Raw genomic sequence first — 26,897 nt, 5'->3', positions numbered from 1 at the left:
TCTCTGCTACCGCATGGTACCGGAGCACAACGTTTGGGAACAAAGGGCCCCTGAACAGCTGCTACCCCATAAGACTGCTGAAAAGTTGATCAAAACGGACTATTTGCATTGACCCCCTTATTTTATTCTTATTCAAATAATGAAAAAAGCAAAAACATGGTTTTAGAAATCTTTACTTATTTATAAATAAATAAAAAACTGAAATATCACATTTACATAAGTATTCAGACACTTTACTCAGTACTTTGTTGAAGCACCTTTTTGGCAGCAGTTACAGCCTCAAGTCTTCTTGGGTATGAGGCTACAAGATATGTTAGATTGGGTTCAAGTCCGGGCTCTGGCTTGGCCAATCCAAAACATTCATACTTATGTAAATAAGCTATTTCTGTTTTTATTTTTAATACATTTGCAAAAATGTCTAAAAACCTGTTTTCGCTTTGTCATTATAGGGTATTATGTGTAGATTGCTGAGTTTAAATGTATTTAATCAAATTTAGAATAAGGCTGTAACGTAACAAAATGTGGAAAAAGTCAAGGGATCTGAATACTTTCCGAATGCAGTGTATCCTCCTCAATTACCTCGACTACCCCGGCACATCGGTACCCCTAGTATGTAGCCTCGTTAATGTTATTTTTCTTTTAGTTTACTGAGCAAATTGTTCATACTTACTTTAAAAAAAAACTGCATTGTTGGTTAAAGGCTCGTCAGTAAGCATTTCACGGAAAAGTCTGTTGTATTTGGTGCACGTGACAAATACAATTTTCCAGAAATCCTGGTTGGAAGAATCCTGGAATCAGGAGAGAATAAGCAGGAAATCCAGAAATCCTGGTTGGAAGAATCCTGGAATCAGGAGAGAATAGTACGTAGGCCTCCAGTCCGTAGGCCTCCAGTCCGTAGGCCTCCAGTCCGTAGGCCTCCAGTCCGTAGGCCTCTGAGATTCAGCAAACAAAGGAGTCTTTCTTCAGTAGATTTCGTACTGGTTTACTAGCTGGAATAGCATGAAGAAGAAATGTCATATTAGCAACCTCTCCACTCTGTGGGATTCCAATAAACATTTCAGAAGCAGCCTCTACGCTGGTCTAGCCTTGGACATCCAGGCTTCGCAAAATACTACCACTGGTCAGATGGATGGCCTAGAAAGAAAGACTACCACTGGTCAGATGGATGGCCTAGAAAGACTACCACTGGTCAGATGGATGGCCTAGAAAGACTACCACTGGTCAGATGGATGTCCTAGAAAGACTACCACTGGTCAGATGGATGGCCTAGAAAGACTACCACTGGTCAGATGGATGTCCTAGAAAGACTACCACTGGTCAGAAGTGCTGGAACCCTCCAGTTTGAAAGAAAGATGTGCGTACGGCGTAGGTTTAAACTACTTCTGAACCCTGAGTCTGTCGAACCACGCTCCCATCCCCCAGGGGCCTTGTCCAATCATCTCCCTCCTTCTTCAGTCCTGCTCCCGCCCCCCAGGGGCCTTGTTCAGAGCTCCCAGCCAGTGAGGGCCCCCCTCAGCCAATGAAATCCCTGAATCATTGGGCGAGTTTTGATGCTGATTGGCTTCTTGCTGAGAGGATCCAGAAATGGAAATGGTGTTCACGACGTTGTTGCTTAGACCACCATTGGTTCCACTGTTGATACCTGCTGCTCTTGTGCTGTTGAAGTTGGCATGGTTACAAAAGGTGTTGGGGTTGGTACCATTGCAGACGTTAGACGTAGTAGTGGTGTTGGAGTTGGTACCATTGCAGAAGTTTGTTGTAGAAGTGGGGTTGGTACCACTCAAGACGTTGGCTGGAGTAGTGGTGTTAGGGTTGGTGGTGTTGATAGTGCTGGTGGCATTGATACTAGAGGAGGAGCTGTTGGGATTGGTAGCTGGGGTGCGAGAGGGAGGGGTAAAGGAGAACACCCGCTCCCCTCCACCTCCCACTCCCCGTGGGCTGATGGGTCCAGGCTGCAGGCCCTCGGCCAACGGTGTGTTATCCAGTGAGAGGCGAGGAGGCGGAGGCCGTCGAGACAGCAGGCCTTGCCCGGGCCGGAGCTTTGATATGGGGCAGAGTTCCGGAAGGTTGCCAGGGTCAGGAAAGGAGAAGGCTGGAACACAAGGACCCTCTCCCTCCTCACTCAGCCAGGGGAAGGCAGAGGAGGGTGGAGGGAGCATATGACCTGGAGTATCAGGGGGCAGTAGACCTCCAGAACCAACCATCGGAGGAGCCAGCGAGCTGGAACTGCGATCCCAGGCGTAAGTTCCTCGGGTGGGCCGTGGACGAGGCATAGCGGGGGGAACACAGTGGATGGGGGTCTGGGGACAGCTATAGAAGCCGGACCTCTCATACAGCGGCATGGAGGAGAAGGCGTAGTCCGGGTGGCTGGAGTCGTGGCGGGGACCAGGGCCGTGGCTCGGTGTTGAGGGGTCCCCCTCGGAGTGCAGAAAGGGGGGGAAGCGGCTGAATGGAGCCCCTGGGCGCCGGCGCAGGAGAGAAACCCGGGAGGAGGTGGAGGAGCGGGGGAAGACGGGGGACTGAACCCCCAGGAGGCGACTCAGACCCCCCAGGAGAGGAGTAGAGTGGTTGGCCTCCTCATGCTCCTTGATCTGCTCCAGGTTGGACTGGAACTCCATCTCCTCTTTGGGAACACTAGAGAGAAGAAGAAGAAGAAGACTTTACCATCTGCTCTTTACACTGGAGTGATAATAGGAATGTGTTAAGCTAGTTTAATTCCATCTGCTCTTTAGGAACACTGGAGTGATGATAGGAAAGTGTTAGCCAGTTCAGTGATTAAAAGGAAGAAACTTCCCTGAGCAATGTAATAGATCTCAAAGTATCAAGCTAGTTAGGTACTGGAAGTGTTATAGCGCACAATCAACCCCTTGGATTGATGAGGAATTGAAAAATTATGTGGTTAAGAGGGATGAGGCAAAAGGTAGCAATTAAGTCTGGCAGCCCAACTGATTGGCAAACGTACTGCAAATTAAGAAACCATGTGACTAAACTAAATAAAAATAAACTATACAATGAAACAAAGATAAAAAATATCAAAAATGGTAGTAAAAAAACTACCACATTAAATGACATTTTTGGGAAAAAAGCCAACTCGGCTCCTTCATTCATTGAATCAGATGGCTCATTCATCACAAAGCCCACTGATATTGCAAACTACTTTAATGACTTTTCCATTGGCAAGATAAACAAACTTAGGGATGACATGCCAGCAACAAACACCGACACTACACATCCAAGTATATCGGACCAAATTATGAAAGACAAGAAGTGTACTTTGATTTCCGTAAAGTCAGTGTGGAAGAGGTGAACATTGTTTTGTTGTCTATCAACAATGACAAGCCACCGGGGTCTGATAAATTAGATGGAAAATTACTGAAGATAATAGCAGACGATATTGCCACTCCTATTTTCCGCATCTTCAATTTAAGCCTACTAGAGAGTGTGTGCACTCAGGCCTGGAGGAAAGCTAAAGTGTTTCCGCTAACCAAGAATAGTAAAGCCCTCTTTACTGTCTCAAATAGCTGACCAATCAACCCTTAGTAAACTTATTTCACAGTAAACAAATTGACAACATAATTTCAGATTGCTTATAGGGAAGGACACTCAAAAAGCACAGCACTTACACAAAAGACTGATGATTGGAGAGCAATTGATGATAAAATGATTGTGGAGGCTGTCTTGTTAGACTTCAATGCAGCTTTTGACATTATCGATCATAGTCTGCTGCTGGAAAAATGTATGTTTTATGGCTTTACACCCTATGATATAATGTGGATAAAGAGTTACTTGTCTAACAGAACACAGAGGGTGTTCTTCAAAGGAAGTCTCAAACATAATCCAGTTAGAATCAGGAATTCCCCAGGGCAGCTGTTTAGGCCCCTTGCTTTTTAAACTATTACTAACGACATGCCACTGACTTTGAGTAAAGCCAGAGTGTCTATTTATGTGGATAACTCAACACGTCAGCTACTACAGTGACTGAAATGACTGCAACAATTCACAAAGAGCTGCAGTTAGTTTTAGAGTAGGTAGCAAGGAATAAGTTAGCCCTAAATACTTAAAGTTAAGGCATTGTATTTGGAACAGAACACTCACTAAACCCTAAACCTCAACTAAATCTTGTAATAAATAATGTGGAAATTGAGCATGTTGAGATTACTAAACTGCTTGGAGTAACACTATGTTGTAAACTGTCACGGTCAAAACATATTGATGCAGTAGTAGCTAAGATGGGGAGAAGTCTGTCCAAAATTGTAATTGGCTCAGAACAGGGCAGCACGGCTGGCCCTTGGATGTACACAGAGAGATAATATTAATAATATGCATGTCAATCTCTCCTGGCTCAAAGTGGAGGAGAGATTGACTTCATCACTACTTTTATTTCTGAGAGGTATTGTTGAATGGACCGAGCTGTGACACCCATACATACCCCACAAGACATGCCACAAGAGGTCTCTTCACAGTCCCCAAGTCCAGAACAGACTATGGGAGGCACACAGTACTACATAGATCCATGACTACATGGAACTCTATTCCACATCAGGTAACTGATGCAAGCAGTAAAATTTGATTTAAAAAACAGATAAAAACACCTTATGGAACAGCGGGGACTGTGAAACAACACAAACATTGGCACAAACACATGCATACACACACACGATAACATACGCACTTTACATACATACATGGATATAGTCCTGTAGATATGTGGTAGTGGTGGAGTAGAGGCCTTAGGGCACACGGTGTGTTGTGAAATCTGTGAATGTGTTGTAATGTGCTGTAAAAATTGTATAAACTGCTTTGATTTAGCTGGACCCCAGGAAGAGTAGCTGCTGCTTTGGCAGGAACTAATGGGGATCCATAATAAACCCCAGGAAGAGTAGCTGCTGCCTTGGCAGGAACTAATGGGGATCCATAATAAACCCCAGGAAGAGTAGCTGCTGCCTTGACAGGAACTAATGGGGATCCATAATAAACCCCAGGAAGAGTAGCTGCTGCCTTGGCAGGAACTAATGGGGATCCATAATAAACCCCAGGAAGAGTAGCTGCTGCCTTGGCAGGAACTAATGGGGATCCATAATAAACCCCAGGAAGAGTAGCTGCTGCCTTGACAGGAACTAATGGGGATCCATAATAAACCCCAGGAAGAGTAGATGCTGCCTTGGCAGGAACTAATGGGGATCCATAATAAACCCCAGGAAGAGTAGCTGCTGCCTTGGCAGGAATGGGGATAATGGGGATCCATAATAAACCCCAGGAAGAGTAGCTGCTGCCTTGGCAGGAATGGGGATAATGGGGATCCATAATAAACCCCAGGAAGAGTAGCTGCTGCCTTGGCAGGAATGGGGATAATGGGGATCCATAATAAACCCCAGGAAGAGTAGCTGCTGCCTTGGCAGGAATGGGGATAATGGGGATCCATAATAAACCCCAGGAAGAGTAGCTGCTGCCTTGGCAGGAATGGGGATAATGGGGATCCATAATAAACCCCAGGAAGAGTAGCTGCTGCCTTGGCAGGAATGGGGATAATGGGGATCCATAATAAACCCCAGGAAGAGTAGCTGCTGCCTTGGCAGGAATGGGGATAATGGGGATCCATAATAAACCCCAGGAAGAGTAGCTGCTGCCTTGGCAGGAATGGGGATAATGGGGATCCATAATAAACCCCAGGAAGAGTAGCTGCTGCCTTGGCAGGAATGGGGATAATGGGGATGCATAATAAACCCCAGGAAGAGTAGCTGCTGCCTTGGCAGGAATGGGGATAATGGGGATCCATAATAAACCCCAGGAAGAGTAGCTGCTGCCTTGGCAGGAATGGGGATAATGGGGATCCATAATAAACCCCAGGAAGAGTAGCTGCTGCCTTGGCAGGATTGGGGATAATGGGGATCCATAATAAACCCCAGGAAGAGTAGCTGCTGCCTTGGCAGGAATGGGGATAATGGGGATCAATAATAAACCCCAGGAAGAGTAGCTGCTGCCTTGACAGGAACTAATGGGGATCCATAATAAACCCCAGGAAGAGTATCTGCTGCCCTGGCAGGAACTAATGGGGATCCATAATAAACCCCAGGAAGAGTAGCTGCTGCCTTGGCAGGAACTAATGGGGATCAATAATAAACCCCAGGAAGAGTAGCTGCTGCCTTGGCAGGAACTAATGGGGATCCATAATAAACCCCAGGAAGAGTAGCTGCTGTCTTGGCAGGAACTAATGGGGATCCATAATAAACCCCAGGAAGAGTAGCTGCTGCCTTGACAGGAACTAATGGGGATCCATAATAAACCCCAGGAAGAGTAGCTGCTGCCTTGACAGGAACTAATGGGGATCCATAATAAACCCCAGGAAGAGTAGCTGCTGCCTTGACAGGAACTAATGGGGATCCATAATAAACCCCAGGAAGAGTAGCTGCTGCCTTGACAGGAACTAATGGGGATCCATAATAAACCCCAGGAAGAGTAGCTGCTGCCTTGACAGGAACTAATGGGGATCCATAATAAACCCCAGGAAGAGTAGCTGCTGCCTTGGCAGGAATGGGGATAATGGGGATCCATAATAAACCCCAGGAAGAGTAGCTGCTGCCTTGGCAGGAATGGGGATAATGGGGATCCATAATAAACCCCAGGAAGAGTAGCTGCTGCCTTGGCAGGAATGGGGATAATGGGGATCCATAATAAACCCCAGGAAGAGTAGCTGCTGCCTTGGCAGGAATGGGGATAATGGGGATCAATAATAAACCCCAGGAAGAGTAGCTGCTGCCTTGACAGGAACTAATGGGGATCCATAATAAACCCCAGGAAGAGTATCTGCTGCCCTGGCAGGAACTAATGGGGATCCATAATAAACCCCAGGAAGAGTAGCTGCTGCCTTGGCAGGAACTAATGGGGATCAATAATAAACCCCAGGAAGAGTAGCTGCTGCCTTGGCAGGAACTAATGGGGATCCATAATAAACCCCAGGAAGAGTAGCTGCTGTCTTGGCAGGAACTAATGGGGATCCATAATAAACCCCAGGAAGAGTAGCTGCTGCCTTGACAGGAACTAATGGGGATCCATAATAAACCCCAGGAAGAGTAGCTGCTGCCTTGACAGGAACTAATGGGGATCCATAATAAACCCCAGGAAGAGTAGCTGCTGCCTTGACAGGAACTAATGGGGATCCATAATAAACCCCAGGAAGAGTAGCTGCTGCCTTGACAGGAACTAATGGGGATCCATAATAAACCCCAGGAAGAGTAGCTGCTGCCTTGACAGGAACTAATGGGGATCCATAATAAACCCCAGGAAGAGTAGCTGCTGCCTTGACAGGAACTAATGGGGATCCATAATAAACCCCAGGAAGAGTAGCTGCTGCCTTGACAGGAACTAATGGGGATCCATAATAAACCCCAGGAAGAGTAGCTGCTGCCTTGACAGGAACTAATGGGGATCCATAATAAACCCCAGGAAGAGTAGCTGCTGCCTTGGCAGGAACTAATGGGGATCCATAATAAACCCCAGGAAGAGTAGCTGCTGCCTTGGCAGGAACTAATGGGGATCCATAATAAACCCCAGGAAGAGTAGCTGCTGCCTTGACAGGAACTAATGGGGATCCATAATAAACCCCAGGAAGAGTAGCTGCTGCCTTGACAGGAACTAATGGGGATCCATAATAAACCCCAGGAAGAGTAGCTGCTGCCTTGACAGGAACTAATGGGGATCCATAATAAACCCCAGGAAGAGTAGCTGCTGCCTTGACAGGAACTAATGGGGATCCATAATAAACCCCAGGAAGAGTAGCTGCTGCCTTGACAGGAACTAATGGGGATCCATAATAAACCCCAGGAAGATTAGCTGCTGCCTTGGCAGGAACTAATGGGGATCCATAATAAACCCCAGGAAGAGTAGCTGCTGCCTTGGCAGGAACTAATGGGGATCCATAATAAACCCCAGGAAGAGTAGCTGCTGCCTTGACAGGAACTAATGGGGATCCATAATAAACCCCAGGAAGAGTAGCTGCTGCCTTGGCAGGAACTAATGGGGATCCATAATAAACCCCAGGAAGAGTAGCTGCTGCCTTGACAGGAACTAATGGGGATCCATAATAAACCCCAGGAAGAGTAGCTGCTGCCTTGACAGGAACTAATGGGGATCCATAATAAACCCCAGGAAGAGTAGCTGCTGCCTTGACAGGAACTAATGGGGATCCATAATAAACCCCAGGAAGAGTAGCTGCTGCCTTGGCAGGAACTAATGGGGATCCATAATAAACCCCAGGAAGAGTAGCTGCTGCCTTGACAGGAACTAATGGGGATCCATAATAAACCCCAGGAAGAGTAGCTGCTGCCTTGGCAGGAACTAATTGGGATCCATAATAAACCCCAGGAAGAGTAGCTGCTGCCTTGACAGGAACTAATGGGGATCCATAATAAACCCCAGGAAGAGTAGCTGCTGCCTTGACAGGAACTAATGGGGATCCATAATAAACCCCAGGAAGAGTAGCTGCTGCCTTGACAGGAACTAATGGGGATCCATAATAAACCCCAGGAAGAGTAGCTGCTGCCTTGGCAGGAACTAATGGGGATACATAATAAATCCCAGGAAGAGTAGCTGCTGCCTTGGCAGGAACTAATGGGCATCCATAATAAACCCCAGGAAGAGTAGCTGCTGCCTTGGCAGGAACTAATGGGGATCCATAATAAACCCCAGGAAGAGTAGCTGCTGCCTTGGCAGGAACTAATGGGGATACATAATAAACCCCAGGAAGAGTAGCTGCTGCCTTGGCAGGAACTAATGGGGATCCATAATAAACCCCAGGAAGAGTAGCTGCTGCCTTGGCAGGAACTAATGGGGATCCATAATAAACCCCAGGAAGAGTAGCTGCTGCCTTGACAGGAACTAATGGGGATCCATAATAAACCCCAGGAAGAGTAGCTGCTGCCTTGACAGGAACTAATGGGGATCCATAATAAACCCCAGGAAGAGTAGCTGCTGCCTTGACAGGAACTAATGGGGATCCATAATAAACCCCAGGAAGAGTAGCTGCTGCCTTGACAGGAACTAATGGGGATCCATAATAAACCCCAGGATGAGTAGCTGCTGCCTTGGCAGGAACTAATGGGGATACATAATAAACCCCAGGAAGAGTAGCTGCTGCCTTGGCAGGAACTAATGGGGATCCATAATAAACCCCAGGAAGAGTAGCTGCTGCCTTGGCAGGAACTAATGGGGATACATAATAAACCCCAGGAAGAGTAGCTGCTGCCTTGGCAGGAACTAATGGGGATACATAATAAACCCCAGGAAGAGTAGCTGCTGCCTTGGCAGGAACTAATGGGGATCCATAATAAACCCCAGGAAGAGTAGCTGCTGCCTTGACAGGAACTAATGGGGATCCATAATAAACCCCAGGAAGAGTAGCTGCTGCCTTGACAGGAACTAATGGGGATCCATAATAAACCCCAGGAAGAGTAGCTGCTGCCTTGACAGGAACTAATGGGGATCCATAATAAACCCCAGGAAGAGTAGCTGCTGCCTTGACAGGAACTAATGGGGATCCATAATAAACCCCAGGATGAGTAGCTGCTGCCTTGGCAGGAACTAATGGGGATCCATAATAAACCCCAGGAAGAGTAGCTGCTGCCTTGGCAGGAACTAATGGGGATCCATAATAAACCCCAGGAAGAGTAGCTGCTGCCTTGGCAGGAACTAATGGGGATCCATAATAAACCCCAGGAAGAGTAGCTGCTGCCTTGACAGGAACTAATGGGGATCCATAATAAACCCCAGGATGAGTAGCTGCTGCCTTGACAGGAACTAATGGGGATCCATAATAAACCCCAGGAAGAGTAGCTGCTGCCTTGACAGGAACTAATGGGGATCCATAATAAACCCCAGGAAGAGTAGCTGCTGCCTTGACAGGAACTAATGGGGATACATAATAAATCCCAGGAAGAGTAGCTGCTGCCTTGGCAGGAACTAATGGGCATCCATAATAAACCCCAGGAAGAGTAGCTGCTGCCTTGGCAGGAACTAATGGGGATCCATAATAAACCCCAGGAAGAGTAGCTGCTGCCTTGGCAGGAACTAATGGGGATACATAATAAACCCCAGGAAGAGTAGCTGCTGCCTTGGCAGGAACTAATGGGGATCCATAATAAACCCCAGGAAGAGTAGCTGCTGCCTTGGCAGGAACTAATGGGGATCCATAATAAACCCCAGGAAGAGTAGCTGCTGCCTTGACAGGAACTAATGGGGATCCATAATAAACCCCAGGAAGAGTAGCTGCTGCCTTGACAGGAACTAATGGGGATCCATAATAAACCCCAGGAAGAGTAGCTGCTGCCTTGACAGGAACTAATGGGGATCCATAATAAACCCCAGGAAGAGTAGCTGCTGCCTTGACAGGAACTAATGGGGATCCATAATAAACCCCAGGATGAGTAGCTGCTGCCTTGGCAGGAACTAATGGGGATACATAATAAACCCCAGGAAGAGTAGCTGCTGCCTTGGCAGGAACTAATGGGGATCCATAATAAACCCCAGGAAGAGTAGCTGCTGCCTTGGCAGGAACTAATGGGGATACATAATAAACCCCAGGAAGAGTAGCTGCTGCCTTGGCAGGAACTAATGGGGATACATAATAAACCCCAGGAAGAGTAGCTGCTGCCTTGGCAGGAACTAATGGGGATCCATAATAAACCCCAGGAAGAGTAGCTGCTGCCTTGACAGGAACTAATGGGGATCCATAATAAACCCCAGGAAGAGTAGCTGCTGCCTTGACAGGAACTAATGGGGATCCATAATAAACCCCAGGAAGAGTAGCTGCTGCCTTGACAGGAACTAATGGGGATCCATAATAAACCCCAGGAAGAGTAGCTGCTGCCTTGACAGGAACTAATGGGGATCCATAATAAACCCCAGGATGAGTAGCTGCTGCCTTGGCAGGAACTAATGGGGATCCATAATAAACCCCAGGAAGAGTAGCTGCTGCCTTGGCAGGAACTAATGGGGATCCATAATAAACCCCAGGAAGAGTAGCTGCTGCCTTGGCAGGAACTAATGGGGATCCATAATAAACCCCAGGAAGAGTAGCTGCTGCCTTGACAGGAACTAATGGGGATCCATAATAAACCCCAGGATGAGTAGCTGCTGCCTTGACAGGAACTAATGGGGATCCATAATAAACCCCAGGAAGAGTAGCTGCTGCCTTGACAGGAACTAATGGGGATCCATAATAAACCCCAGGAAGAGTAGCTGCTGCCTTGACAGGAACTAATGGGGATCCATAATAAACCCCAGGAAGAGTAGCTGCTGCCTTGACAGGAACTAATGGGGATCCATAATAAACCCCAGGAAGAGTAGCTGCTGCCTTGACAGGAACTAATGGGGATCCATAATAAACCCCAGGAAGAGTAGCTGCTGCCTTGACAGGAACTAATGGGGATCCATAATAAACCCCAGGAAGAGTAGCTGCTGCCTTGACAGGAACTAATGGGGATCCATAATAAACCCCAGGAAGAGTAGCTGCTGCCTTGGCAGGAACTAATGGGGATCCATAATAAACCCCAGGAAGAATAGCTGCTGCCTTGACAGGAACTAATGGGGATCCATAATAAACCCCAGGAAGAGTAGCTGCTGCCTTGACAGGAACTAATGGGGATCCATAATAAACCCCAGGAAGAGTAGCTGCTGCCTTGACAGGAACTAATGGGGATCCATAATAAACCCCAGGAAGAGTAGCTGCTGCCTTGGCAGGAACTAATGGGGATCCTTAATAAACCCCAGGAAGAGTAGCTGCTGCCTTGGCAGGAACTAATGGGGATCCATAATAAACCCCAGGAAGAGTAGCTGCTGCCTTGACAGGAACTAATGGGGATCCATAATAAACCCCAGGAAGAGGAGCTGCTGCCTTGGCAGGAACTAATGGGGATCCTTAATAAACCCCAGGAAGAGTAGCTGCTGCCTTGGCAGGAACTAATGGGGATCCATAATAAACCCCAGGAAGAGTAGCTGCTGCCTTGACAGGAACTAATGGGGATCCATAATAAACCCCAGGAAGAGTAGCTGCTGCCTTGGCAGGAACTAATGGGGATCCATAATAAACCCCAGGAAGAGTAGCTGCTGCCTTGGCAGGAACTAATGGGGATCCATAATAAACCCCAGGAAGAGGAGCTGCTGCCTTGGCAGGAACTAATGGGGATCCTTAATAAACCCCAGGAAGAGTAGCTGCTGCCTTGGCAGGAACTAATGGGGATCCATAATAAACCCCAGGAAGAGTAGCTGCTGCCTTGGCAGGAACTAATGGGGATCCATAATAAACCCCAGGAAGAGTAGCTGCTGCCTTGACAGGAACTAATGGGGATCCATAATAAACCCCAGGAAGAGGAGCTGCTGCCTTGGCAGGAACTAATGGGGATCCTTAATAAACCCCAGGAAGAGTAGCTGCTGCCTTGGCAGGAACTAATGGGGATCCATAATAAACCCCAGGAAGAGTAGCTGCTGCCTTGACAGGAACTAATGGGGATCCATAATAAACCCCAGGAAGAGTAGCTGCTGCCTTGGCAGGAACTAATGGGGATCCATAATAAACCCCAGGAAGAGTAGCTGCTGCCTTGGCAGGAACTAATGGGGATCCATAATAAACCCCAGGAAGAGGAGCTGCTGCCTTGGCAGGAACTAATGGGGATCCTTAATAAACCCCAGGAAGAGTAGCTGCTGCCTTGGCAGGAACTAATGGGGATCCATAATAAACCCCAGGAAGAGTAGCTGCTGCCTTGACAGGAACTAATGGGGATCCATAATAAACCCCAGGAAGAGTAGCTGCTGCCTTGGCAGGAACTAATGGGGATCCATAATAAACCCCAGGAAGAGGAGCTGCTGCCTTGACAGGAACTAATGGGGATCCATAATAAACCCCAGGAAGAGTAGCTGCTGCCTTGACAGGAACTAATGGGGATCCATAATAAACCCCAGGAAGAGTAGCTGCTGCTTTGGCAGGAACTAATGGGGATCCATAATAAACCCCAGGAAGAGTAGCTGCTGCTTTGGCAGGAACTAATGGGGATCCATAATAAACCCCAGGAAGAGTAGCTGCTGCTTTGACAGGAACTAATGGGGATCCATAATAAACCCCAGGAAGAGGAGCTGCTGCCTTGACAGGAACTAATGGGGATCCATAATAAACCCCAGGAAGAGGAGCTGCTGCTTTGGCAGGAACTAATGGGGATCCATAATAAACCCCAGGAAGAGTAGCTGCTGCCTTGGCAGGAACTAATGGGGATCCATAATAAACCCCAGGAAGAGTAGCTGCTGCCTTGACAGGAACTAATGGGGATCCATAATAAACCCCAGGAAGAGTAGCTGCTGCCTTGACAGGAACTAATGGGGATCCATAATAAACCCCAGGAAGAGTAGCTGCTGCCCTGACAGGAACTAATGGGGATCCATAATAAACCCCAGGAAGAGGAGCTGCTGCCTTGGCAGGAACTAATGGGGATCCATAATAAACCCCAGGAAGAGTAGCTGCTGCCTTGACAGGAACTAATGGGGATCCATAATAAACCCCAGGAAGAGTAGCTGCTGCCTTGGCAGGAACTAATGGGGATCCATAATAAACCCCAGGAAGAGTAGCTGCTGCCTTGACAGGAACTAATGGGGATTCATAATAAACCCCAGGAAGAGTAGCTGCTGCCTTGGCAGGAATGGGGATAATGGGGATCCATAATAAACCCCAGGAAGAGTAGCTGCTGCCTTGGCAGGAATGGGGATAATGGGGATCCATAATAAACCCCAGGAAGAGTAGCTGCTGCCTTGACAGGAACTAATGGGGATCCATAATAAATACAAATACAAACTAAGTTACAACGTTTCAAAATACGAGCATTTATAAGATTGTGCTGTTATTATTTCTATAATTATGATCTATGATTTTTTTCTGACTGTTTAGGGTAGCCTAGTGGTTAGAGTGTTGGACTAGTAACCGGAAGGTTGCGAGTTCAAACCCCCGAGCTGACAAGGTACAAATCTGTCGTTCTGCCCCTGAACAGGCAGTTAACCCACTGTTCCCAGGCCGTCATTGAAAATAAGAATTTGTTCTTAACTGACTTGCCTAGTTAAATAAGGGTAAAATAAAAGGTGAAGGTATGGTATATCACAGGTCTATGTACAGTCTCAGGGCAGGCCAGGTTTGACAGTGAACAGAGCATTCTGTTGAAGGAGATCACCTCACAACCTGTCTATCGGTCATATCTCTGTTTAAGGAGATCACCTCACAACCTGTCTATTGGTCATATCTCTGTTTAAGGAGATCACCTCACGACCTGTCTATCGGTCATATCTCTGTTTAAGGAGATCACCTCACGACCTGTCTATCGGTCATTTCTCTGTTAACAGGACAGATGTAAATCTTGCAGCGTTTTGTGTTACGATCCCAGATTTTAGAGAAAAATGTTGGTACTTATAAGTGTCTTATATCGGCTGAAAGCTTCAATTCTTGTCCAATTTACAGCAGCTATTACTGCTAAAAAATGCCATGCTATTGTTTGAGGAGAGCTCCTAACAGCAAAACACTTTTTTTTCAATGCGATAGGTTTGATAAATTCACCTCTGAAGGTGAAATGTGAACTAACAATCTGAAATCTTGCTCTGATTTATCATCCAAAGGGTCCAAAGGGTCCCAGAGAATGAAGTGTCATTTTGTTAGATAAAATAATTGTTCATATCCTTAAAAACCAGTTTAGGTCAAAAGAGATGAGACTAATGAAGGAAATAGAGGAAGTAACAGAGCAGGTAGATGGTAACGGAAACTGTATTATAGGAGGCACCAAATAGGTCAGAGGAAAAACCAAAAAGAAATGGAGGTACTTATTCAAGAACCATCAAGTGTAATGTATTACAAAACATATAGAGAATTGGATGGAAAATGGTGAAAAATGCACCAAGATTTTCTTGAATCTTCAACATAGAAATTCTACCAATTTTTTTTTATAGAAACTCGTTCACCAAATGATATTTTTGAAAAAGGAAGGAAAATATTTTAAGCATGTTTTATTTTCAGTCTCCTCCATTTCCATGGAATGATGTTAACTGTAAGGATTTCTTCCTTAATAATAACAATACAATAATAAAATACAATTAACAAATGTACAGAAAGACCTGTGTGAAGGCTTACAGAAGAGGAACTATCTGAGGCAATCAAATCTTTTCAGTCTGGAAAAACACCAGGGCTTTTATGGTATACCAGTAGAGGGATATCAGACCTTTTTTTTATCTACTCAAAGATCCATTATTAGCATGTTTTAATTACTCTTATACAAATAGTAGACTTTCAGGTACTCAACAAGAAGGTCTGATTTCATTGCTACTAAAACAGGACCCAGGTGGTAAGTATAAAGATCCAGTCCATTAAAAAAAACTGGAGGCCTCTAACACTTCAATGTTGTGATGTGATAATTCTGGAAAAATGCATAGCACATAGAACAAAAAATGTTTAACCAGATATTTTTAATCCTGATCAGACAGGTTTTACTTGAAACATTTTAACATTATGAAAACATCGAAGATACCAGGCCTAGTCTTCATAGCAGATTTTGAAAAGGTGTTTGATAAAGTATGACTAGAGTTGATATATAAATAAATAAATGCCTGGATTACTTTAATTTTGGTGAATCTCTAATACAATGGGTTAAAGTTATGTACAGCAACCCCAGATGTAAAATAGTAAACAATGGTTACTTCTCAGAATGTATTGAGCTTTTAAGAGGAGTAAAACAAGGCTGTCCGTTGTCTCCATATCTATTTATTATGGCCATTGCAATGGCAGCTATTAAAATTACATTGATTAACTCTTTGGTCCTATCACTGCCTACTCCTGATTACTTGTTTTTTTTAAATCATATACTTAATTTTATTTGGAATGCTAAGCCACACAGAATTAACCTATTTATATAATGAAGATGAGTTTGGGGGTTTAAAATGATTAAATATTAAAGCTTTAAACCTTTCCCTAAAAGCTTCACTCATACATTAGTTATACTGAAACCCAAAATGGTTCTCCAGTTTTTTTGTCAAGAAAGACTCTTTGTCTCTTTGTTCCAAAATGGCCTTTTTGCTTTGAAACAGATTACAACTTCTCAATTCCGACTAAATTGAAAATGAAATTTTGTTTAAAGTATTGCCTTTTAGCCTCCCGGGTGGCGCAGTGGTCTAGGGCACTGCATCGCAGCGCTAGCTGTGCCACAAGAGACTCTGGGTTCTCGCCCACTTACTTACTTACTTACTTACTGATTTTATTGTCCCCATTGGGGAAATTTTGTTGCAGTGTCACATTTAAAGTGGCGTTTAAATACAAAAACGAGATTGACAACACAACTATCATAACATGACACCAATAAAAATAATAATAATAGTAAGAAATAAGAAAAAATAAGAAAAGTCTAGCCTGCTGGCCTTACGGAGTCAATGGGAACATTCGCCCGAGCTGTTTAGGAGGGATATCACACCTGGCACAAATGATTGTCTCGCTCTGTTTTTCCTGCTGAGCGGTGCCCTATTCCTGCGCCCAGAGGGGAGTAATTCAAAGTCCAAGTACAGGGGGTGGCTTGGGTCTAAAATGATTTTGTGAGCCTTACGGAGGGCCTTGACCTTAAAGATCTCATCCAGGCCTGTCTGTTTGACTCCAATTACCTTTCTTGCTGTGGTAATAATCCTTCTCGGCATGTTTCTCTGGCTGACAGTGGCATTGCCAAACCAACAAACAATACAAAAAGTTAAAATACTCTCAATAAAGGATTTGTAAAACAGAGTCAGTATAGTACAGTCTATATTAAAAGATCCCAACGTTTTGAGAAAGTACAGTCTCTGTTGGCTCTTTCTGTAGATCAGGTCTGTACATTTACTCCACTGAAGCTTATTGTCCAAAAGGAAACCCAGATATTTATATTCCTCTACAATTTCTATATTCTGACCTCTGATAGATGTTGCAGAGGTAGGTGTTGTACAGGCTCTGTCGCAGCCGGTCCGTAGGGCGACGCAGAATTGGCCTAGCGTCGTTAGGGAGGGTCTAGCCGGTAGGGATATCCTTGTCTCATCGCGCACCAGTGACTCCTGTGGCGGGCCGTTGCGCAGTGCACGCTAACCAAGGTGACCAGGTGCACGGTGTTTCCTCCGACACATTGGTGCGGCTGGCTTCCGGGTTGGAGGAGCGCTGTTAAGAGGCAGTGCGGCTTGGTTGGGTTGTATTTCGGAGAACGCATGGCTTTCGACCTTCGTCTCTCCTGAGCCCGTACGGGAGTTGTAGCGATGAGACAAGATAGTAACTACTAACAATTGGATACCATGAAATTGGGGAGAAAGGGGGTAAAAAATAATAATAATATCGGCCTTTCTTAACAAGCCATACAAAGCTCGTTACAATTTCAGTTTTATCCTCCAGAAAATATAGAACAAATATTACAACAAATGTTGTGGTTAAACTAAAATATACTGATTCATTAAAAAAACATTCTTTATGGATAAAAAAATAAATAATTGTATTATATTTGTCCTCCGAAGAGGAGGAGGGGTTAATAACACATTTGTTTTTAAAAATAAATATATACAAAAAAATACAAAAACAGAAAACGAAGTTACTTGGCATTTTATATGCGTATATCTTATTAAGCTTGTTATGACAAAGATTAGGTCTATTCCTGCAAGAATTTCCTTTGAAACAAAATAGCTTTTTTTAGTTTAGGAATTGGCTTAATTGGGGTCTGGGAAACGGGTCCAATAGGTGTGTGTCTGTCTGTATCTGTGTCTGTCTGTATCTGTGTGTGTCTGTATCTGTGTGTCTGTATCTGTGTGTCTGTATCTGTGTGTGTCTGTATCTGTGTGTATCTGTGTGTAAAGGTACCTGATGTCCAGAGCAGAGCCCATGAAGGATGGTTTGCGATGCTCCGCGCTGGCTGCAGTGTATGGAGGCTGGGGCTCTGATTCGTTCCAGTACTTATCCCTCTCTACCAATGGGATAGTGTCGTACATCTCATCCACAGACAGCAGGGACACCTGAGAGGGATAGAACAAGATTGTGATTCATTTGGCATCAAACGGAAGAAAACAGTCTGAAACAGGGAGGGACTACTAGGACTGGGTTCTTTCCTGTTGTTTTCGGTTCTGCCCTAATGAACACAACCCAAGTCTCAATCCTGGACTGGTCTAAGCAAAACATTTACAAAACTAATTTTGTATTATTGTTATTATTAATAAAAGCAATCACATTCAACTACATAGAGGTCCTCAATCTATAATGTGATCTGCTTGAGTGACACCAGCACATGTAACTGCAGTGAACTCATTAGGGGGCAAAAAAACAAAATCTGTGGAGACTGAAGATATCTCTAGTATCCCTGAGAACGGGTTTAGTAACTTGTGATTCTTAACTTACTGAAGTTACATATGAAGGGAGTTTCTGTCAGATTGCTTTCTATATACAGTGGGGCAAAAAAGTATTTAGTCAGCCACCAATTGTGAAAGTTCTCCCACTTAAAGAGATGAGAGAGGCCTGTAATTTTCATCATAGGTACACTTCAACTATGACAGACAAAATGAGAAGAAAAAAAATCCAGAAAATCACATTGTAGGATTTTTAATGAATTTATTTGCAAATTATGGTGGAAAATAAGTATTTGGTCAATAACAAAAGTGTATCTCAATACTTTGTTATATACCCTTTGTTGGCAATGACAGAGGTGAAACGTTTTCTGTAAGTCTTCACAAGGTTTTCACACACTGTTGCTGGTATTTTGGCCCATTCCTCCATGCAGATCTCCTCTAGAGCAGTGATGTTTTGGGGCTGTTGCTGGGCAACATGGACTTTCAACTCCCTCCAAAGATTTTCTATGGGTTTGAGATCTGGAGACTGGTAAGGCCACTCCAGGACCTTGAAATGCTTCTTACGAAGCCACTCCTTCGTTGCCCGGGCGGTGTGTTTGGGATCATTGTCATGCTGAAAGACCCAGCCACATTTCATCTTCAATGCCCTTGCTGATGGAAGGAGGTTTTCACTCAAAATCTCCCGATACATGGCCCCATTCATTCTTTCCTTTACACGGATCAGTCGTCCTGGTCCCTTTGCAGAAAAACAGCCCCAAAGCATGATGTTTCCACCCCCATGCTTCACAGTAGGTATGGTGTTCTTTGGATGCAACTCAGCATTCTTTGTCCTCCAAACACGACGAGTTGAGTTTTTACCAAAAAGTTATATTTTGGTTTCATCTGACCATATGATTCAGTCTTCCCAGCCTGGTGCAGGTCTACAATTTTGTTTCTGGTGTCCTTTGACAGCTCTTTGGTCTTGGCCATAGTGGAGTTTGGAGTGTGACTGTTTGAGGTTGTGGACAGGTGTCTTTTATACTGATAACAAGTTCAAACAGGTGTCATTAATACAGGTAACGAGTGGAAGACAGAGGAGCCTCTTAAAGAAGAAGTTACAGGTCTGTGAGAGTCAGAAATCTAGCTTGTTTGTAGGTGACCGACCAAATACTTATTTTCCACCGTAATTTGAAAATAAATTCATAAAAAATCCTATAATGTGATTTTCTGTTTTTTTTTTCTCATTTTGTCTGTCATAGTTGAAGTGTACCTATGATGAAAATTACAGGCCTCTCTCATCTTTTTAAGTGGGAGAACTTGCACAATTGATGGCTGACTAAATACTTTTTTGCCCCACTGTAAATGAAAGAGAATACAGCTCTCTTCTTACAGACAGAGATCCATCCCACATTTCATACAGACTACTGTAATTATACAGACTACTGTAATTATACAGACTACTGTAATTATACAGACTACTATAGTTATACAGACTACTATAGTTATACAGACTATTGTAATGCATTGTAATGAACGGAGAGAGAAACTGAAATGATAGAGCAGAAGAATTGATTTTTATAATGTAGGCAGCCAAACCTGTAGATTACGATCAACCAGATAGTTGGTTTCAAAGTCATCGTCGTCTTCCCCAAACGGGTTTATCAGTTGTTCTGCCACCTGTCCACAAAAATGGCACATCACAATGAAGCAGAACATAAAATGTGCATTTTATACATCATGAAGTAATTATGTTATATTGTGAAAAGAACTGTGTGTATGTGTGATTGTTTATCAATCAGTGAACCATCCCTCCATCAACCCACTTCTCCCTCCCTCCCTCCCTCCCCACCTTGAGCCAGCCCACGTAGAAGAAGAACTGTAGCAGGGTGAAGACAGGCAGGTAGAAGTCGATGTCATGACCAGCGTAGCCCTGGGCGGGGTCTAAGAACTGTCGACCAATCAGACACGCCAGGAAGAAACTGTAGACCGCCACTGTCACCACCTAACAGAGAGGAAGTACTTACAATCCAGGTTCCTGTAGTTAGTTCCTCATCATGACTGACAATAACAGACACATGATTTCATTAACACAGAATTTGTGGGATCAAGATCGATGTTTACTATTTTAGTGTTAGTTCTACTACTACAACAACTATTAGTTGTTACTACTGCTACTACTCCTACCACCACTACTACTACCACTACCACTACTACCATTACTACATGTAGATAACAGAACCTGGGTGTACACAAGGGGTAGGCTGATCCAATCATAACTGTATAGCTTCATACACTGTGTCCGCAATGTGTTTAATTCCTGCAGAGGAGATAAGATGGAACAATCTGATAAACATACACAGACACACAGACACACAGACACACACACACACACACACACACACACACACACACACACACACAGACACAGACACAGACACACACAGACACACAGACACACACAGACACACACACACACACACACACACACACAGACACAGACACACACAGACACACACACACAGACACACACACATAGACACACACACATACAGGCACACACACATACAGGCACACACACACACACACACATATACAGACACACATAGACACACACACATAGACACACACACACATAGACACACACAGACACACCGAGAGAGAAACTCACATTGAGAATGGCTGACAGCGCCACATCATTGTTGATGCGTCCCTCGGTGCGGGCCCTCAGTGCCAGGTTAACAAACCACATACAAGGAACCCAGAACTTGTTATGAGGTGAGGGCAACTCCTCCAACTGCCTATGTTCCTCTGCTGTCATCAGGCCTGAGAGAGACACACACACACACGAAGGGTAGGAATTAGGAGGAGCTTCAAACCTTCTGTAAGAGCCGGTTTCCAAGACCCAGATTTAACCTACTTCTAGTTGTCATTCTTAAATTGACAGTGTTTTTGTCCAGGACTAAGCTTGATCTGGGTGGGGGATACTGGCATTTACTGTGATAACCAATATTATGGCCTTATAATAACAGCTGGCTACAGCATCAAGGAACTCCCCTCTTACACTATTATTATTTATTGTTATTTCCTCACTAGCATCATACCACCCTGCATCCCATTGCTGGCTTGCCTCTGAAGATAAGCAGGGTTGGTCCTGGTCTGTCCCTGGATGGGAGACCAGATGCTGCAGGAAGTGGTGTTGGAGGGCCAGTAGGAGGCACTCTTTCCTCTGGTCTAAAATAATACCCCAGGGCAAGTTTTTGGGGACATTGCCCTGTGTAGGGTGCTGTCTTTGGGATGGGACGTTAAAATGTGTGTCCTGACTCTCTGTGGTCACTAAAGATCTCATGTCACTTATTGTACCATGGTGTCCTGGCTCTCTGTGGTCACTAAAGATCCCATGTCACTTATTGTACCATGGTGTCCTGACTCTCTGTGGTCACTAAAGATCCCATGTCACTTATTGTACCATGGTGTCCTGACTCTCTGTGGTCACTAAAGATCCCATGTCACTTATTGTACCATGGTGTCCTGACTCTCTGTGGTCACTAAAGATCCCATGTCACTTATTGTACCATGGTGTCCTGACTCTCTGTGGTCACTAAAGATCCCATGTCACTTATTGTACCATGGTGTCCGGGCTCTCTGTGGTCACTAAAGATCCCATGTCACTTATTGTACCATGGTGTCCTGGCTAAATTCCCAAGCTGTCCTTCATACAATCATGGTCGCCTAATCATCCCCAGCTTACATTTATCTCCCTGTAACTATTCCCCAGGTTGTTGCCATAAATGAGAACGTGTTCTCAGCCAATGTACCTGGTTATATAACATATTTTTAAAAGAGTTCAACTAAAGTGTAAATGTAATGTTCTAGATTTACAAGCAAGCTAGTTTAGCACTAGCTGTGGTATCTGTTTGGGGTGGCACTGAGAATACAGGCTGCAGGTGAGATGTGCTATTTTATTCTGCCCTGTAGAGTCTGTTGAGCTGTGAGTTTTAACTCTAGGGTGTAGAGGGTTGTGACATCAGACATCACAGCGTACCTGGCTGTACCTGCACCAGGTGGTTCATGGTGGGGAACCTCTAGGGGTCAACTAGGTTAAGGGTTATGGCTAGGTTTGGTGTCGTACCCTAGAAGTCAACGAGGGTAAGGGTTAGGGGTCATAGGCTTTGAGGTCGTAGGTCGTACCTGCCTGCACCAAGTGCTTCATGGTGGGGAACCTCTTGTAGACTGCCGTGCTGACCGATCGGTAGATGAGCACGCCGGACAGGTTGGCGTACCGCATCAGGGTGCGGCGGGTCAGCCTGGCGATCTCATCGGTACCACGGACGTGAGCGCCCACCAGCGCACCCAACCGGTCCGGCCAGGGAACACTCTCAAACTGACCCCACCACCGAGACACCACCAGGGTCACATAAAAACCTGCGGGAGACAAACACACATGGAGACGACAAAAAAATATGTTATTAATGACATTGAAAGGGAAATGTCACCATGTTTCTACTTCATACTCATCATCTCCACCGCACCACCCACATCAGTAGTAACCAGCTGAATTTCTGTAGTTCAATACTTCCCATTTCTCCCCCTTATTACACTACCGCACTCTGTTTATTTGTAACCTATTACACTACCGCACTTGGCTTATTTGTAACCTGCTAAAGTTTTTGTAGAGAGGAAGTTCAGAATTGTTGATGACGTCTGTCAAAAGGGGGTTGTTTGTGCTTAAGAAGTATTGACTTGTGGCCTGAGAGTGAGTGGCTAAATGATTACTGAGCACCAGTGTTTGAAAGAGTCAAATCCACTTTAATTCAGGTAGTAAAAATAAATTCCAATCCAATTGTAAGCAATGAGGACAATTGGAATTTCAGAAATGGAGTTGATCCCAACCCTGCTGTGCACAAAACCCTGCTGTGCACAAATCTGACAGCATAGAATACAACTGAGCAGAGCATAACATAACAGAGCAGAACAGAACACAGCATAACAGAACAGAGCATAACAGAACAGAACACAGCATAACAGAGCATAACAGAACAGAGCAGAACAGAACAGAGCATAACAGAACAGAGCAGAACATAACAGAACAGAGCAGAACATAACACAGCATAACAGAACAGAGCAGAACATAACACAGCATAACAGAACAGAGCAGAACATAACACAGCATAACAGAGCATAACAGAACAGAGCATAACAGAACAGAGCAGAACATAACACAGCATAACAGAACAGAGCAGAACATAACACAGCATAACAGAGCATAACAGAACAGAGCATAACAGAACAGAGCAGAACATAACACAGCATAACAGAACAGAGCATAACAGAACACAGCATAACAGAGCATAACAGAACAGTATTCTCACCCAATACGAAGGACACAGGGATGAGTTCTGCGTACCGGTCACAGTAGATGGCCAGCTTCTCAAACAGCCTCTTCTGACCCTCATTCAACACAAACCTAGAGAGAACAGGTCTGTCACAAAGTTAACTAAGCTCCTGTATGATTGAACATGATAGGGGGGGAGTGACACCAATTGCAAAAAAAGAGAATGGGGCCTAATATTCCCACAACTATTCCCTGGCATTTGATTGTACAAAGTTGCTGTGATCTTTGATTTGAAGGGACAGGGTTACCTGTGTAAATGACGGGGTTACCTGTATATGATGAGGTTACCTGTATATGATGAGGTTACCTGTATATGATGAGGTTACCTGTATATGATGAGGTTACCTGTATATGACGAGGTTACCTGTATATGACGAGGTTACCTGTATATGACGAGTTTACCTGTATATGACGAGGTTACCTGTATATGACGAGGTTACCTGTATATGACGAGGTTACCTGTATATGACGAGGTTACCTGTATATGACGAGGTTACCTGTATATGACGAGGTTACCTGTATATGATGAGATGACCTGTATATGACGAGATTACCTGTATATGACGAGATTACCTGTATATGACGAGATTACCTGTATATGACGAGGTTACCTGTATATGATGAGGTTACCTGTATATGACGAGGTTACCTGTAAATTACGGGGTTACCTGTATATGATGAGGTTACCTGTATATGATGAGGTTACCTGTATATGACGAGGTTACCTGTATATGACGAGATTACCTGTATATGACGAGGTTACCTGTATATGACGAGGTTACCTGTATATGACGAGGTTACCTGTATATGACGAGGTTACCTGTATATGACGAGGTTACCTGTATATGATGAGGTTACCTGTATATGATGAGGTTACCTGTATATGATGAGGTTACCTGTATATGACGAGGTTACCTGTATATGACGAGGTTACCTGTATATAACGAGGTTACCTGTATATGATGAGGTTACCTGTAAATTACGGGGTTACCTGTATATGATGAGGTTCCCTGTGTAAATTACAGGGTTACCTGTGAAGTTGTGAGGTTACCTATATATAATGAGGTTACCTGTGTAAATTACAGGGTTACCTGTGAAGTTGTGAGGTTACCTGTATATGATGCTGAAGGAGTAGTACAGTGTGGTGAAGATGATCAGTTCTCTCCACAGCAGCTTGTAGATGCTCCCCTTCCATCGGAGGAGCAGATGGGAGAAGGTCCCTAGCCCCGCGTCAGCAACCCTCCGCGAGTACGTCACCGTCATCACTACCCTTCCCTGGCCAGGCTGGCTGGATGGATGGAGAGCTGGATGGAGAGGTGGATGGATGGATGGATAGGTGGATGGATGGATGAATGGATGGATGGATGGATGGATGGAGAGGTGGCTGGCTGGATGGATGGATGGACGGATGGAGAGCTGGATGGATGGATGGATGGATGGACGGATGGAGAGCTGGATGGATGGATGGATGGATGGATGGATGGATGGATGGATGGAGAGCTGGATGGATGGATGACTAGCTGAATGGTTGGCACAGAGAAATCTGCCCTTGGTGTATCAAAAAAGTCAACTACTGGCTGGCTGGTTGGCTGGCTGGCTGGAACAGAGAAATCTGCCCTTGGTGTATCAAAATGGTCAACTACTGTCTGGTTGGCTGGCTGGTTGGCTGGCTGGTTGGCTGGTTGGCTGGCTGGCTGGTTGGCTGGCTGGTTGGCTGGCTGGCTGGCTGGTTGGCTGGCTGGCTGGCTGGTTGGCTGGCTGGTTGGCTGGCTGGCACAGAGAAAGCTGCCCTTGGCATATCAAAATGGTCAACTACTGTCACTTTCTCTGTTTGCTTTACAAGTCAACTTTCCAAAACACTGATAGTGACACATATCGATCACATATCTACTTGATAACAAACTATCCAGAGAGACAATTCTTATAGATATTAGCTCATGGATCCACTATCTGAAGACATGGTGCTAGTGGGGGTAAAGTTCAGCAGAAGATGGAGAGAGAGAGAGAGGAAGTAAGATGTTGGTAATTAACATAGAGTCATCTATAAACTTTGAACGGCTCTTAATAGTAACCGGAACGGAGCAAATGGAATGGCATGAACCACCTGGAAACCATGGAAACCACGTGTTTGATGTCTGATTCTGCTCCAGTTCATTAGAACGAGGGTGTTCTCCCAAACTACTGTGATACAGAGATATCCACAATTAATCAATTGAGCCTAAAAAAATAAACAATTTAAAAATCAAGCTGTCCAACTCAGTCGAGAAACATATTCAGAATATTTATATTACTTTATTTAAATCTTCACTCTATTCAATCTTTACGTTAACTACAGAGTGAATCAGATTGATTGTATTATCATATTTACAATACACTCACTGGGCATCACATACATTACAGCGATATCAGTAACATCCTTTATCTATATCCCATTGTGTCCATCAGATAACTAGATGGCTTGATCAGATAGATTGTATATGATATACTCACTGTGCGATAAGGGAAAGTACGTTGCCAGTCTGAATGTTGGAGAGACGGATGTGGGAGAGGGAAGGAGAGGACGAAGGACTTGTAGACCTCCGGTCACTTGATGTGTTAAGCTGTTTCTGCAACAAAGCTGCATTGTAAGGCCTGGTACTGAGCTAATCTCAACAAATCTGTGTACAACACACATTGAAACAAATAAAAGTTCAAAGTTACAACACAATTTTTTACTGCCAAAATGTGAGTGGGAGCCGATCTGCACCATACCCCTCGCCCAACCAAAAACCCACGGCCCAATTTATTACCTCAATAATACTTGTGCTAATGGTTGGAACGGAATAAGTTGAACAGTATTAAATACATCTAACACATTGGTTTGATGCCATTCCATTCGCTCTGTTCCAGACATTATTAAGAGCCGCTTTCCCCTCAGCAGGTTCCTCTGGAATTCTTCAATAGGATACATCTTAATAAGCACAGAAAACTCAAAAAGCCGGTCAAACCATAGAGATAGATAGAGGACTCGTCTTTTATATCTGTGCCCTTATAGTGCCTGTGACAGCATGGGCCGCGCCATTGAGGCTACAACCCATAGGAATCCCCATCCAGCTGACTACTTTGACTACTTTAAATGGCAGAAGTACGGTGGAAGCCCTAAATGGCGCCGCCCATTGCTAAAATGACTTTTTGACCG

At 44.7% G+C, this 26,897-nt stretch overlaps 1 protein-coding gene across 1 annotated transcript; it reads right to left on the bottom strand.

The window, feature by feature from the left end:
- Nucleotides 1–628: 628 nt before the first annotated feature.
- best1 (bestrophin 1) lies at nucleotides 629–26,885 on the bottom strand. Its single transcript, XM_036961196.2, has 9 exons — nucleotides 24,831–26,885; nucleotides 23,697–23,791; nucleotides 22,516–22,749; nucleotides 20,996–21,150; nucleotides 20,567–20,644; nucleotides 20,177–20,329; nucleotides 19,924–20,004; nucleotides 17,870–18,021; nucleotides 629–2,634 (listed from the first exon to the last, which is right to left on the bottom strand). The coding sequence occupies exons 1-9, from the start codon at nucleotides 24,980–24,982 to the stop codon at nucleotides 1,452–1,454; spliced, it is 2,283 nt and encodes a 760-aa protein (XP_036817091.2). The 5' UTR covers nucleotides 24,983–26,885; the 3' UTR covers nucleotides 629–1,451.
- Between the last annotated feature and the right edge of the window lie 12 nt (nucleotides 26,886–26,897).

The sequence above is a fragment of the Oncorhynchus mykiss genome, chromosome 2, assembly GCF_057628025.1.
Source record: "Oncorhynchus mykiss isolate SJ-2025 chromosome 2, ASM5762802v1, whole genome shotgun sequence".
Classification (NCBI taxonomy): domain Eukaryota; kingdom Metazoa; phylum Chordata; class Actinopteri; order Salmoniformes; family Salmonidae; genus Oncorhynchus; species Oncorhynchus mykiss.
The sequence above is the reverse complement of the archived record's forward strand: the minus strand, read 5'-3'. Positions and strand labels throughout refer to the sequence as shown.

Coding starts and splice junctions, on each gene's coding strand:
- best1 (XM_036961196.2), bottom strand. CDS start 24,982: ATGACGGTGACGTACTCGCGGAGGGTTGCTGACGCGGGGCTAGGGACC. Junction 21,151..22,515: donor GAAGCACTTGGTGCAGGCAG/GTACGACCTACG, acceptor TGTCTCTCTCAG/GCCTGATGACAGCAGAGGAA. Junction 2,635..17,869: donor GGCTCTGCTCTGGACATCAG/GTACCTTTACAC, acceptor TCTTCTCTCTAG/TGTTCCCAAAGAGGAGATGG.